The sequence below is a fragment of the Thalia democratica genome, chromosome 1 (genome assembly GCF_965202585.1).
Source record: "Thalia democratica chromosome 1, ktThaDemo2.hap1.1, whole genome shotgun sequence".
Lineage (NCBI taxonomy): Eukaryota > Metazoa > Chordata > Thaliacea > Salpida > Salpidae > Thalia > Thalia democratica.
The window spans coordinates 65,974,021-65,990,058 of record NC_139165.1 but is presented as its reverse complement, the minus strand read 5'-3'; the positions used below and the strand labels follow the sequence as shown (position 1 = coordinate 65,990,058).

The 16,038-nt window shown below is 25.5% G+C and overlaps 2 protein-coding genes across 2 annotated transcripts; both read right to left on the bottom strand.

The window, feature by feature from the left end:
- Positions 1–3: 3 nt before the first annotated feature.
- LOC145829240 (exosome complex component MTR3-like) lies at positions 4–903 on the bottom strand. Its single transcript, XM_082936986.1, has one exon. It carries the CDS (start codon positions 889–891, stop codon positions 73–75), a length of 819 nt encoding a protein of 272 aa, XP_082793112.1. The 5' UTR covers positions 892–903; the 3' UTR covers positions 4–72.
- A 9,960-nt stretch (positions 904–10,863) lies between these two features.
- LOC145844187 (uncharacterized) lies at positions 10,864–14,515 on the bottom strand. The gene is made up of 4 exons (XM_082951560.1): positions 14,400–14,515; positions 12,616–12,734; positions 11,593–12,556; positions 10,864–11,359 (listed from the first exon to the last, which is right to left on the bottom strand). Exons 1-4 carry the CDS (start codon positions 14,507–14,509, stop codon positions 11,050–11,052), a joined length of 1,503 nt encoding a protein of 500 aa, XP_082807686.1. The 5' UTR covers positions 14,510–14,515; the 3' UTR covers positions 10,864–11,049.
- Positions 14,516–16,038: the final 1,523 nt, after the last annotated feature.

The following is a 16,038-nucleotide window of genomic DNA, read 5'->3' as shown; positions in this document are numbered from 1 at the left end:
TTATCTAAAAAAGTATAAAAAAATTATCTCTAATTGTTAATTAACTACTAAATATCTTAAACATAAAATAAGTTAATTATTGTTGGTTGATTTTACTGTGTTTTGAAGACACTCTCTCATTGTCATATATCTAGATTGAGCAGAATTCACACACAAATCAGTTGCTTCTGCTAAGACTTCTGAAGTCATTATGCCAGAGCTTAATAAAGCAGAAACTTGATTGAGAGTTGGAAGAACTGCAACTGTGACTAAGGCATTGCAGCTTGCATCAGAATCTTCTGGCACATTCTCAAGGTCTTCCTCATTCTGGTCTGGGTCAACTAGAAACAGTTCTTTGCCAATGACTCTTACACTGCAGGCAGTCAAAATATCATATGTATCAATACTTGCATCTGCCAGTGCAAATGAAGCTGCCATGAATACTGCAGACATTGCAGAACCTCCATTGTCTAATATTATAACATAGATTTCAATCTGGGATTTGGGAAACTTGTCTAAGCAAACAACAGACTGCATAGCTTCAGTTAATACTTCTGAAAGCTCATTTTCTTCACTTGAAGGAATGTGTTCCTTTCTTTGTTGACAGGAAAATGGAGCATATTTCACTTCACACACTACCTTACCATCCATTTGATAATCTTCTTTTTGTTCTATATCTTTTGGACCATGAACAGCACAAACAACTTTGTTATTACCAATCTCACAATAAGCTGACCCAGTTGCTTCTGACACTAATCCACACTTCACAAACAAATCTCTGAGTTCTTCATCTTTTCTTCCATTCTTTCTTGCACCATCTTTGGTAAGAATAACATTTTTACATTCTTTTTTGTACAAACATGGATTTATACTAATTTCTGGAACTGCCAGACGCCTAGAGTCAGAGGGCATTATTTTGTTTAATTATACCTAATCAAAATAGTATATATACTTTTGATATTTTAGGAGTAATAATTATCACCAGCTAAAAAGAAATCTAAGCTAATTTTTAAATGATGTCTAATTTTATAGATAATATCATTAGTTTCAGAAAAGTTTAATTTATCATGAATTTAATTAATATATATATATAAAATAAAAAGAAATAAACTGATTGTGAGTAGCAAAAATCTTTTTATATTTTCAAAAGTTAAATACAACTAAATTGTTTGTAAAAAGGTAATACCTGTAATGTCTTTTTTATTCACAAAATTATAATTTAAGCCAATCTATACTTATTGTTAAACAATTTTTTATTTAAAATTACATACAATTTGTGACAAGTTACAAACATTACATACAAAATTACATAAAATTTTAAATTAAAATATGAATATTACAAGAAAGTATTAACATATATAGGTACAGTGTTCATATAAAGTGCAAACAAAACAAATTAGTTTTCCTGGTCAAAGGTTTTTTTTAATTGTTACAGTAAGATTTTTTTACTAATGCAATTGAACAATTCCTAAAAATTTGAGGTCAATTGACCAAAAAATAAAGAACATAGATTTTTTTAAATTCTGAGAAAATGATAAACTTTTTTTCTATACTTTTATACTGGAAACCGTTTACACAATGTCAATACCTCAAAAGTTAATTTATACTTTTTAGTATGTGAAAAGTATTATACAGTATATAATTATAGCTTACATTTATAGTTCAAAGTTAATTTTTGTAAGAAAAAATGTTGTACCCCCCCTCTTTTGGCCTTAATGAATTTTAGATGAACTTTATTTTAAATGATATACCACTTTTTGCAAAGATCCAGATTCTAATTTTAAGAATAGATCTACATCCAACCAAATAATGATCTCAAAAACAGGTCTGTTCCGGGCCAGATCCTCCCAAAAATTTAGGCAAGATCTGGTATCAATTAATTCAAAAAAGCAATTCTTTTTTTAATAGAATCAAAGTGTTTATATTATAAAACATAAAAACCACACAAGATTTATATGAAGATTTTTTTGAAAAAATACAAATAAACCATACAGATACAGTATTAAGACTTTTACAAATTGTAATTGATGTAAGTATATGGTATAACGTACACAAATGTTTAAAAACATTTTTTTATGAGATTACGGGTTGAAAAAATGTACCTTGTTAGTAAAAATATAAAAATAATATACATATATATACATATTAGGTTTAAAAATATATTTAACAGTGTGAAATTACTGTAATGCTACTTTAAATAGTTTTCATAAATATATAATGAAAAATGTTTAATTTTTTTATTGTATACAATATTTATTGAGTATCCTATCTAAAATCTAAATTTTATAATTTTGTATAAAAAATTATTTAAAGTTGAAAGTTTTGACATGATTTGAATTTAAAACTAAAGGTTTTTTTTTTAATTTTTAAACTACATGATTTCCTAGGTAAAATGGTTACCCTGAAGCTAGTATGAGTTTGCCTTGATTTAGCCCAAGTTTAAAAAAAATTTTAAACTAGCCTGAGTTATCCTGACAAGCCTGAAGGTGTGGCAACCCTGTGAGCTACCATCACTGAATGCAACAAATTTTACCTTTATTGAAACAGTTTATTTTATTTTGATAAATCTTAATTTGATCACTCAAAAAGTTGTAGCTTATATCAGGATTGTCATTGTTTAAGAAAAAGCCAACATGAGTTGCATAAAACTAGTTTCATTCAAGCTGTAATTATGAGAAGCTAAAAATGAACTTTAAAAGCAAAACAAAAAAATCAAATCAAGCTTAAATCAGGGTGGCCTCTTTTTTATTTAAAAAGGCCAAAAACTAGTCTGATTTAGCCAGTTTAATAAAACAACAAAAAAGGTAGAATTAGAGATAGTTTCTGATAATAAAGCTTAAAAATAAGTTAATTATTTTAAAAGTAGTTTTTAGTAAATTAACTTATATCTAATGTTTTTCATTCATTTCTCTAGAAGGAAGAAAAGTCTTTAGATACCGTTATAAAAACTAATGTATGAAAAATAAGAGATCTGGGAATTGTGTCATAAGTTAATGAAAAATTCATCTCTATTGGATACTACTTGGCTCACAAAAAAAAAACTAAAAATTCACTATGTATTTTTTTAATCTTATAAATAAAACAAGTAGCAAATTTAAGTAAGTGAATGTTAAACACTCATCTTTAAACCCATTACTACTAAAGCTGACTATAGAAACTATAGTCTACCATGGGCACCAAGTAGATTTTGATTTTTAGGATCTTTTTTGTTCATGTTTTTCTTGTTGCTCTTTCAACAATCTTACTATAATCAAGAAGTTAAGTAAATATATATAAATGTCTTTGAGAGTTTCCTCACACTCAGGGTATTTTGAAGTTTATGAAAATATCTAGATTATTCATAACATTTTAATTTTTTTAACATAGGCTGACTTAGGATTACTGGTCATTGTTGCTTTTAAGGGGCGAGTATTTTACTTATTAAATTCACCTTTTTTAGAGGTACTTTTCGAAATTATATTCAATTTTTATCAAAGTTCCTACAGTGCTAAACTATATTTACTTTGGGAACAGGTCAAAATTGCATTACGACAAAATTGCACGAGGGGACTATATGCACGAAGACAAATTGCACGAGATGACAAAATTTCACAATCAAAATTTTCACCAAAGGTCAATTTTGCACGAAGACAAATTTGCACCAAGGGACTAAACTGCACAACGGGTTAATTTTGCACCAAAGGTCAAATTTCCACGAAGATACTTTTGCACGAAGACAAATTTGCAGGAGGGTTCAAGTTTGCACCAAGATACTTCTGCACGAAGACAAATTTGCACGATGGGACAAAATTGTAAGAAGACATTTTGAATAAAGAGGCAATTTTGCTCGAGAGTAAAAAAACAGAAAAATGATATAAATAAAAAGCAGAAAATAAAAATAAATAAATAAATTAATTAATAACTAACTAAACAAAAAAAAAAGTAACTGACCGATGGTAAGAGTTAAAGCTAACAGTGATAATAAAATTAAAAAAAAATATATTTATAAATATTATTATAAAAAAAAGCTAGTAAATTAATCAATAAAAATAAATTATTAAGAAAAAAAAAGCTATTGACTAAGGTTAAGGGTTAGGGGTAGAAGTAAAAAAATATAAAAAGAAATAATAGTCAATGAGAGAAAAAAAAAGATAAGTTACCGACAGAGATTAAGGATTAGGGGTAACAATGATTGTAAATAAACAAAAAAATTAAATGATAAAAACAGTTACACAAATAAATAGAAGGTTTTAGTTTAAATGATAAGATTTTATTTTAAGCATTTTCAGTATGTAAAATAAAAGAGAATCAGTTGTTTATGCTAGTTTATATCTAACACAGTACCTTTTCTTAAAAACTTTTGTATTCTTAAAAAAAATGCTTGCTCTTTAGAACAATTGAAAATTTATTAATCTTTTCTAGTCTACTAAAGCGTTTAATTAAATAGTTTTAAAAACATCTTTAATATATTTGCTAAAACGTTAACTTTTTTTAACAATGTACTTTTATAATCGTTGATAATCTTAATTTTTTTTTTTAACTGTAAACTTTTTTTAAATGTATTATAAAGTAAACATTGTTAAAAATAATAAAACTTTAATTACGATAGAAAAAATATGAAAGAAACTTAGATAAATACATTTACAACTTTCATCATAATTTAAAATTTATCAGTCATATAAAATAATTAAATAAATATATTCGTATTAGCTTATATCTTACAAGTTGACATTTTTTAGTTTAAAAATAATCTTACTTCAAGTTATTTAACATGATGCAAGTAAAACACTTTAAAATCGTTTTTATCTTTTTATAAAGTACGACAAAAAAAAAGTACATTCGTTTCTATCAGCAAAGCATAAAGTAGTGTTCGTTGTATGACGAATATTAAAAAATGAAAAAATAAAGTGAGACAAAATATTTGTTGCAAAAATTTTATATATTTTATTTTCTTATGTTAGTTTTTGGAATAACTTCGTTTTTTGTTTTTGTATAATAAAAATTTACTAATTTTTAAATCATAATTAAGCTCAGTTATTATATCAAAGAAATATAATTAGTTCTTCATTTTCTAAGATAATAATCTGAAGCAAATAAATATTTACTATAAAAAGTAAAGTAATGATTAAAAATTCAAAAAATTTTTTCAACATCTTACATAGAGATGAGTCAGGCCCGCAAACGATTTTTTTCTAGTAAAATCTGACCCGCTGACAAAATAACGTTGCCAACCCATTTTCTAACAAATTCAAAGTTTAAAAAATTATTTCGGTTACAGTGCAACAGAAAACAACTTTACTTCAGTAAACAAATTTCATATAGACAGTGTACACTCATTATATTGTATTATTTAGTAGGATGTGTTGTGTTTGCATTGATATAATTTAACCAGAAAGAGCATTTATAAAGAAGAAGCTATGGACAAAAACTTTGATTGAAAAATTTTAATAGAACACAAAGTTCTACCCAAAGGTGCTTTATGCCCTAAGTGCCACAAGCCTTGCAAGTAACTGTTAGTTTTATATTTTTCTCAGTTTAATTTATTTAACTTTATTAATTATTTATTTCAATTTATTAAATTTAGGCTGAACGTTAGTATTATAATAAAATTTATGTTAAATATATTTTTATTAAATTATAAGTACATTCAAAATATTATAAACCAAAAACATTGAAATATTTATGTTTTGTAAGCTTAATTTTTTTATCAGGTTCTCATTTGTCGTATGAACAAGTTCTAGATTTTGCTTTTGAATTTACTATGAAAGAATTTACCTGTTCTTCTGTTGTAAAAAGCCTTAAGTTACATAAGTCTACAGTAGTTCAGTGATGTATCTACTTCTGTCAAGTTATTAGTTTATTGTTATAAAATTTTAATCCGGCATTTGCCACTTTACCTGCAAAAACCAGGAACTTATGTAAAAAAAACCTGGAATTGAGAATTTTTGTAAAAAAAACCTGGAATTTAGATCACAAAACCTAGAGAAAAACATGGACTCTTGATAACTTTTCACTAAAAACCTTTTGCTTTTTACAAAAATTTGGAGAATTTTTTCTGAAATAATGAAAAACACCATAATTTTTAGACAACATTTTTTTTAATTTTAAAAATTTAGCAAAATTTTACTTAACTTTGTTTCCAATTTAATAAATACTTAGAGTATTATTAGAATTAAATATCTAAAATTAAGTTTTAAATAAATTAAGTTTTTATAAATTGCTAAAAACTAATGCTAATGTGTAAAAGAGTGTAAAAGCTTCAAGTATAAAAATAAAAATGTATAATTATAGTTACGTCATACAAAGTAATATGTAAAACATGTAAAATGAAAACTTAAGCAAATATTTTAGCTATAAGTAATGTACATCTTAAAGATAAAATGTTTGCTTTTACAAAATATAAATATTCAAAAAATATTTAAATGAAACATATATTTAAAATTACTATACATAACATTTTTTTTAGTCAAGCGTATTTGATAATAAAAAACAAATTTTTTTGTTAAGTCTGTTTGTTTTTGAAAATAAAGTTAGTTGTATATCTTATTATTAAAAAATGTAGATAAAGTACATAACTATTCGACAAGACTTTTACAAAAAAACTTTATTTACCAAACAGTAACAAACATAGGCATAGATTTCTAGTATATCAGGATAATAAACGGAGAACTATTATGCCAAATGACTTAAAAGATCAGGCTCATTTTGTAAGGTACGAAAACGATCTGAAAAACTATTTACTAAAAGAACGTTTGAATGGTTAGAGTATAGATAGATTACAATGAGATATTACTATCATAAGTATTAGGATTATACCGATAATCACTTTACCCAGAAATAGTCCCTACCAGTGGCGCAGCGTGGTATTTTGGTCAGGGGGTGCGCAAATTTTTTTCTCAAAAAATCCTCATAGTTAAAACTTTTGTAATTAGCTATAAAAAAACTTTTTATAAGTAATATAATTGAAATAAATTTATTAAGTAAAATAAGTTCGTTAACTGTTTTAAAAAATATTTATATATTACAAAATTAAATAATTAAATAAAAGTACAAATTTCATTAAAATTACTTATACTTGCAAAAATGTAAACTCACTAAATAAAAATTGTTTTTATTACTCAGAGTAAACTTTATATCATTAAAAATTAATATATTCAATAAAACGAAAGTATCTGTTTTATTTACGAAAAAAATATTAATCTCTTTAATATACAATACAACGGTGATACCAACACCTCATTGCACATAATTTTAATAAAGTTACACAGAAGTTAAAATAAACCAACTTTATAACTGTTATTACAGTTTATTACAACTTTGTCAAATAGTTAAAAGTATACTTTTTAAATTTAATTCATTTGATTGTATTTGTTTAAAATAAAAATCACAAACAAAGTTTATTTCTTATAGGCCGACACGCTCATCTTGTATGTTTACAAAAATAAAGTTCAGAAAACTAGCAGTAGTCTTAACAATGTAGCATAATAAAAAAATTGTAAAATTGTTTAATTTTTCTTTAAGCGTGACGTATTTTTGTAAACTTTTTGTAGAAAAATAAACTACCATAAGGTTATACTCCAGCGGTGCGCTACATGAATTGCGTACTTTTTGAGTATAAATTCTTATGAAGTTAATAAACTTATAAAATTTTTCCTTATAAAGTTTTTCATCAACATCGGTGCGCGTTTGCAATTCTGCACCGAATCAGTATATTAAGTAATAACATGTACTTTCCTAACTTGTCACTAATTGATATTCAAAATTTCGTTTAACTTTTTGAATACTTGACAAACATAGTTGAAAAAAGGCAAATTAAGCAGAAAAATTAAACTATAAAGGATAAAGATATTACATTCTTTTTTTTACATTTTTCTTTTTTTGGGTGGCACGCATGCGCCAGTGTCCCTCCCCACGCTACGCCCCTGGTCCCTACTAAGCATATTAATTGGGTTTTGATGACATTCATACAGTCTAGATTGTAAAAAGTACTGCTACATTTTACATAAGTTTAATAAAATGGTTTTTCTTTTATATTTAGATACATTTACAAAGTCTTTGGTATGATTGCTTTAAACAAAATAAAATAATAATCATTACTTAAATTACTGTAAAAAAATACTTATAAGATTTTTTGTATTAAACAAACTTATCGTATTAGTTTACTGTTTTCTTACTACAGTTAAAAACAGTTTAAAATAAGTCAATAAGCCTAAGTAATTGTTCTAAGAAACATACACCTTACAACTAAAACACCATTTATATATTTTTATCTTATGACAAGCTATTCTGAGTAAAGTTTTATAGTGTGTCTACTTTATTTTAACATGGTTTATGTTTATTTTTATTTTATAAAACTATAAAATTCTAACGCTAAAAATTGTTACTTTTTGTGTGTCTTATAACAAAAAAAAAAAGGATTCTGTCCTGGATAAGACCTTGAAAGTATCCGTAGTGTACAACTCGATATTCGAAAGCTTCTTCGAGCACCAGGTCCTAGGATCAAATATTTTGATCGTTTTTTTGTCGTTCAACGAATTAATAATATGTATAAGTTGTTATAGTCTGAACATAAAATGTGGTTACTATAAAAGAACGTAAAGCTAGTTATAGTTTTTGTATCACATGTATTTAAAATCTGTAAATGTTTAACAACTATTTAGTTTTTTTTTTCTGAAATATTATATACATTTAAAAAACATAGAGTACAGAAAGAAAGTAGAATACTTTAATAGCATACCAAAAAGCTGCAATTATTTTTTTTTGATATCTTTCAAACTAACCAACGTTGAAATTAAATTTCTCTTTTACTTTTTTAGAGCTTTGATATTTTCTATTTGGTTTAAAGAACTTACACTTCTGTTTAGCAAAATCAATTATTAAAGTATATTTTTGTAAACAAGGTTTCTTAGAAAAATTAAATATTTTTTTGTGTAGTTAACGTTTTATAAAAAAAAAAATAATAATAAACTTGTTTTTTATCTGGATATAACAGTTTTTTTTCTAAACTTTAACTTTGTTTCAAGTATGTGGCCAATACTTGTTATTGTTTTTTTATTGGTATTGGCTTTTGTTACCGTGTAAATAACATTAACTTATAAACAATTAAATTTTGATATGTGTTAACTATTGTGTTCTTAAAGATTTAACTTTGAACTACAAATTACCTATCTTCATTTAATTTAATTTTTTAGATATTTTCTTATAAAGTTAAGTTTTAAAGTTTCATAAAAGTTACAAACAGTCTTGAAAGCTTTTAAAAAAATTTGTTTGATAAGTTGTCTAAAAATCTTAAAATTAACCAAACTTTAAAAAGATACAGTGCTTCAATGCTCATCCGGTCCTTGCTAACCCGGTCTCTCGCTAATCCGACCGGTTTTAGTCGAGGAGTTGATTTAATTAATTCAGATATGAAAATTAAAACCGATATAAACAGTACTGTTTACGGTGTGATTTGCTTTAGTTTAATTCAATTTTAACTTTATCAAAGTTTAGTTTTGATTATATTTTCTATTTTTATTGCTTGGTTCGTTGTAAAAAAAACATTATATTAACAATAAATTTAGTGTGCGTTTTTATATATGCATTGTTAAATGTATACAAGGTAGATTATTTCAAGAAAAGACTTATTTTGCTCTTATCTGTCCAAAGGGTAATACAGCTATTGTTACAAAAAAGCTTGTCCAACATGGCCAGATTAGCGAGGATGCACTATACATGTAAAAAAAAATAATTTAAAATTTTAAACAAAGTTTCCATAACAGTTACAACAATTATTAATTTTTAAATTCACAGCAAAATTTTCACTTGATTTTCGTAATATCAGGATTTGAAACTTGAATATTTTGCATAACAACTGCATTATATTAAAGTATAAAATAATGATTTGAAAAAAAGATAGATAATAATTTTATTAATTATTTCAAACAGAAAAAAAGTAGTTAAAACATGTTTTAGTGTTCACTTTATGTGTTCTCTCACAGTACAATTAAATATATAAGTTTAAGTCTTCAAAATTTTATTTGTGAGTAACCTATTTATATACAACCTACTAATAAATTAAAAAGTAAGTATGCTACATTTTATAAATCACGAGAAAGCTTTTTATTTAGACGAAAATAAGAAATTAAATTTAAATTAGGACAACACCCATTCCAAGGCTAAAAGTTTTGGCGAAAAACTGAACCTCATAAAACCATTATAAAAAGAACGAATAGGCATTTGTCTTACAATAAAGTTGTGTACTTTATACTTTACAGATAACAATAAAAATTCTCGACTATTAATTTACAATTAAGTTAAATATTTATTTTCTCTAAAGCTTCTCAGTCATTCGTTAATTAGAAAATTAACTGCAGTAAATCAGTTTTGTAATATTTGACTAATGCGCCATATGGAACTTGCTAAGAAAAGCTTAAACAATAAAAAAAAGAAGTTTTTACAAATTATTTTTTGTTTTATTTAAAGTGTTGTTGATATCAACTGTATATAACTATAACAAAACTAATATACAAGTTTATAATTCTTATATTCAGTTATTTTGTTTTAAATCTACGAATGATATATAACACTAAATAAGTTAAAATAAATAAAGTTGTTAATTTTTTTTTGTACACTATATAAAAAATATATTTGGTAGGTTGTATTACTGTGAACTTATATAAAAAACGAGTTAAAATAAAAAGCTGTTGTAAGAGAAAACCTGATGATAACAAATAATGTTAGTTACTTATGTTTTAATTTTTCTAGGGCAAAAGTTTTTTTATGTTATACCTCTAAAAAATAATTAAAGCAAAAAAAAAATGTTTGTAAATTGAAATATGGTGTAATCTTGTGTATATAAGCAAAGTTTATAAAGCTCTTTTCTTAGTTAATTAAAAAATTAACTACTAATGATTAATCCTAGGGAATTATATTTACTAATTTTGCAAACAAAAATCTATTTCAAAATATATATGTGATATAGACACTTCAAATAAAATAAATACATTTAAGTTACATGATATAAATTTAACCCTTGTCTGTTAAGATAACCTTTCTGATTTAGATCAATAAAACTTTGGTATTGATTTTTTCTAGCTCGCAGTTCAAAGTTCAACTGTGTTCTGTATTTTTTATTGACCAGCTCTGCACTGGTTGTGAACGTCTCTTCTTTTCTTCATCAATAAATCTTGTGTTTGCTCTTTTAACTCTATCATAATGACTGACCACCCGGGATTTTCTTTGTTCTTTGACACTAGACGATGTTCTTTTTTCTTTGAAACCGACTGGCTGATCTTTAAAACTGGATGTTGTTCTTTGCTTGGCAGTTAGTCTTAATCGGTAGGATTTAGGCACAAGGGGCAAGTCGTCATCTTTTGAAGTCTTTTCCTTCTTTTTCTCCTTCCCAGAAACTTGCAAAAATCTTAAAAATTACACTTAAGTTGTTTAACAAGTACTGAGCCTCAGAAAAACTTATTGTCTTATCATATTTCAACTTAGTATAAGTAATTGCAAAACAAAGAATAAGGAAGCTGAAAGTTATTAATAATATAAAAAAATCATTTTTAAAAATATGGTTGATGATTTTTTAAAACAACTCGCTAACAAACAGTTGCTAAGAAATCAAAAACCATAAAACAAAATTAAACATTTAACCTGATTAAGGGAGGACTATCGTCACTTTCTCTTGATGATAAACGTTTTTCGCCTTTGTTTATTTTCTTTATGTTTCTTCTTTGCTGTAAACTTTTCACATTTTTCAACCTGAGCTCATTTGCCTCGCCTTGCACTACGACGTCATTTAGATCCTCATCAGCCTGGTAACCTGAATCATCGTAGCCGATCGTTTGATTGGCGGACACCAAGTTTTTAATAGACCTGTTTGTGGACTGTTTAACGTAGTTCTCAATTATACTGCGCTCGGACTCGTCTTTAGGATCATTTCTTTTGATGACGCTGGTGATTTTTTGTTGCCAAGCTGGGCTCGGTTTAGCATAGTAGAGCTTCAACTCCGCGTTTCTTCTGAAATTTTTCCACTTGTTACAAGATATAGCCAGTTTGTAGCATGTGAAAAGTAGCAGTATAACTCCAGCGCAGCATGCGAAGCCGGTTACAAATCCGGGCCAGAACGAGTAAAAAACGTCCGAAAGGTCACTACCTGTTTCTTCGTGGGTTGAATTTTCTTTTCTTAATCGTACCGTTTCTTTTAAACTTTTGTAGATCTTTCTCGTTCTTTTTCTTTCGCTTAGAATATTTGACGAGTTAAAACCATCGCGTTTGTTACGAAACTTACTACACTTTTTGCATTGCATGCATTTGAAGACTTTTTTATTCAAACCACAATTTGTATTATTCACAATAACTGTGTCAACCATGCAGTTTCGTTTTAGTATTTTAGTACAAGTTAAGTTACTGTTATTGAAACTGTCTATAAACCAATCACTCCATCTAGCAATGTCACTGCATTTACTAACGTTCACTTTTTGTGAGCTTTTTTCTAAGCTGACTTTCATACAGTGGGCTTGATTAGGTTCAACAATTAGTTGCGATATATTTGTGAAGCACGATGGTTCTAACCATACAGTTCTTGATATTTTCGAACAAATGGATCCGTTTAATTCTAGTTAAAAATTTGCATATTAGTGAACAAAGTATAAGTGTAAATATGAAACTTTTTACTTTTAGTGGAGTTTGATAACGTGATAAAGTATTTGCAATTTTTTATTGAGCTATGAGCTTTTTCTCGTAAACCTTTAAGTTCGTCACCATATTTGTTTATTGCGTGGTTTCCCAAGTTTCTGAAAATTAATCATTATATAAACTTAAATATGACTTTTAAGCTTTTACTTTTACTGGATTCTCTCTCAAAAGCAATCATTCATAATTTAAAATATTTGAAACTTTAGTTTTAATGTTATTACAAAGAATTAAAATACTAAATAAATTAGTTATGGTATTTGACATAAACAAAGAAACTTTCTAAAATTAAAAAATAAGAAAGACAAATTTAAAAAGGTAATGTAATTTTCGAATATTTTTGCAAACTATCAGTTAAAAAATATAATTACATAAAGTAGACTTGATCTACATAACGAAGAATATTTAAGCTTTAATTTTTATTTTATTTTATTTGGCTTGTTAAAAATTTAAATTTGTGATAAAAACTGTTACAATTTCGCTTATACCTACATTGATAAAAATCACTACAACTATCATTAAGAAACAAAACAAAAAACAAAATTTGTTCTACAATAGGACTGGACAATTTTTAGAGTGGCTGAGCCAAATTTACCAGAAAAATATTTTATCTGGGGCTAGACTTCTTAAAAACCTTTTAGAGGGTGGTCTATAAAAAAAAACTCCTCTAAAGTAAGTTGGCAACGAAATTATCATTTAATAGATCCTATTGTGAACAAAGAACTAAAATAAAAGCACATTTCATTTTTTTTTAAAGCTCAGTATTGTTTGATCAATATGATATGCTATCAATGTAAAAAATACGTCGCAGGCCGTACGTTGCCCATCCTTAACTAAGATACACATATGTAAAAAAAAAATTTTTATAGTTATAATGTTCTTCATTAGTGTTTAAAAAAATTAAAACTATAATAGTTAATATTAATATGTTTTATGGTTAGCTTTTTAAACCAAACTATCGCTATTGGTTATAAATATTAAGTTATCAACGAGCAATTTTTAGAAATCAATAAGATAATTTCCTAAGAGGACTTTAGGCAAAATTAAAACATTATACTTTGGCACAAAACTTGTAACCGACTAATTTTAATATGATTTAAGCTGTATTTTAATTTATTAATGTATTTCGTTTTGAATGCTAACAGTTATAATTGTCAACTTCAGTAGCTACAACTTTATTATATGTTTGGTTGTTTTGAAGAAACAATTAGAGATATCTACTTTAATAAAAAAAAAGTACACGGTTTATTTTAACCACTATTGTAATAAGTTTCCATAACTTTTAGAGATATTTTTTCAAAATTTTAGTTTATAAACGCAAAATGAGGAGTTGAACAAAACATTGTTTGCTTAATAAACTTTAGAAAAAACTAAACGTAGCTACAACTTTATTAATAAAAAACATACGTAACATAATAAACTTAGTAAAATAAACTAAATAAACATTAAAAAAGTACGTACTCTGTACATTTTACAGTGTACGTACACTTATCTAATTAACAGAAATACACATTATTTTTAGTACAATTAATGATATGATAAATAAATCTAATAAAAATGCAGTTGTTCACGAACTTAGCTAGTAAAAAAAATATAATTTATATTTATAACTTCATTGTTATATAACTTGATACTTGTGTACATTATTTATAAGTAAAAATTATAAGCCTGAGGTTAGAAAGTTATAAATATTTGTATAGAGTAAAACTAGCTTATAAATAAAAACAAATGATAAAATTTCTTAAGTATTTTTAAACAAACTTTACCTACAAACCGTTGTTTGGGAATATTCAGTCTTTAAGTATTTTAACTCAAAACTAAGTTTAAACGTTAAAAACAAAAAAATGATTTTCTTGAATATTTCATAGCTTTTCATTTTAAAAATTGATTATTTATTCTACGTTGTGGTGAAAGCTCTCTAAAATAAAAGTATTTTTTACAGTATAGTAACTTTGAAGTACTTATCAGTAACGTTATATAATTACAATTAATTTTTCTAACTGTTTTTTATTTATCTAAACGTTAGCAAACTTACAAAAAACCTGATAGTTATTTTTAAAAGCTCTAATAAAAAAGTGTTCAATTTAAAAATTAAAACATCATTTAAAAAATATCGTTAAAATAGTTGCCTTTTTCTTGTTGCTTATCAGGATATTACGTCATAATGCAGTCAAATCACGTAGAAAGTTTATTTAGTGATGCATGTAAAAAGTAAATGATGCCAATAAAATAATTTTTGCTTCAATAAAAAAAATCCTATTATTCCTTCACTTTTTCATAATCTAAAAAATATATAGGCTTTCTTTTTATAAAACTCGAGTTAAAACTAATAAAATCTATAATAAAAACACTGAATACTGTCTTAAATTCATAAAATTATTATTAATGTGAATTTATTTTGAAAATAAATAGTAAAAGTCAAAAAAAGTACATTTTAATTGGTATTTTAGGTTGAAAAAAAAAAGTATATACGTCTTTAACAAAATGAAAAGAAAAGATTCATATAAAAAAAGAAACAAATAATAAAATTACTATTGCTTTATTTTTGAGCCACTTATTTTTAGTATAGTAAATTAAGCTTAGGTAAAAAACTTGAACTTTTTTATTAAAATAATATTGTAATTTTTTCTACCTTCTTTATAATGCTTTTAACTTAACAGACTTAACATATAAGTTATTTGCGTTTAATACTTACGTCAAAGTTACATCATTCAAAAATTTTAGTTAATATTTACTATTCAGAGTTATTTTTAGAAAAAAAACGAAAATACCTTTTATTTAAGAGAGTTATCACTTAGAGACTTTGATTAATTAAGGAAAGATTAGAAAAAACACAAAAAAATGAAATTGATTTTTTTTTAAATATTTTGATCTTAAGTTTTAACAAATATCTAAGTAGATAATAAAATTATATATCATATCTTGTGAACAGCTTTGTACTCTTAACATACTTATTTACTTTTTTAAATAGATAAAAACTGTACTGTTGTTGTTTACATGCTTTTGTATAGTTAAATATTCTACTCAGTACAACAACTAATGTTATTTTAGGTAAGGAGTACAGTCACCTCTCACGAATCTACGCACTATCGTTTAGTTACGCATTTAAGAGTTCTCAAAAAAAAAAATTAAAAAGAGTAAATAGTTTGAATAACACAGGAAGAGATAGATTTTTGAGTTTTTAGTTTGTTCCTTCCTTAAGGATCATATTGAACTCTATGGCTTTGCCCTTAATGTCTTAGGTGTCTTAAGCTTAATACCTTTCTCAATCAAACAAGGTACAATACTCAATTCCTCAGAATATTTCTTCATTCATTTAAACACAATAAGTCCCATAATATTTTTCTAATACCATTTTAGAAAAGTTTAATTTTATGTGGGCAATAAAACTAGAAAAAAATAAAT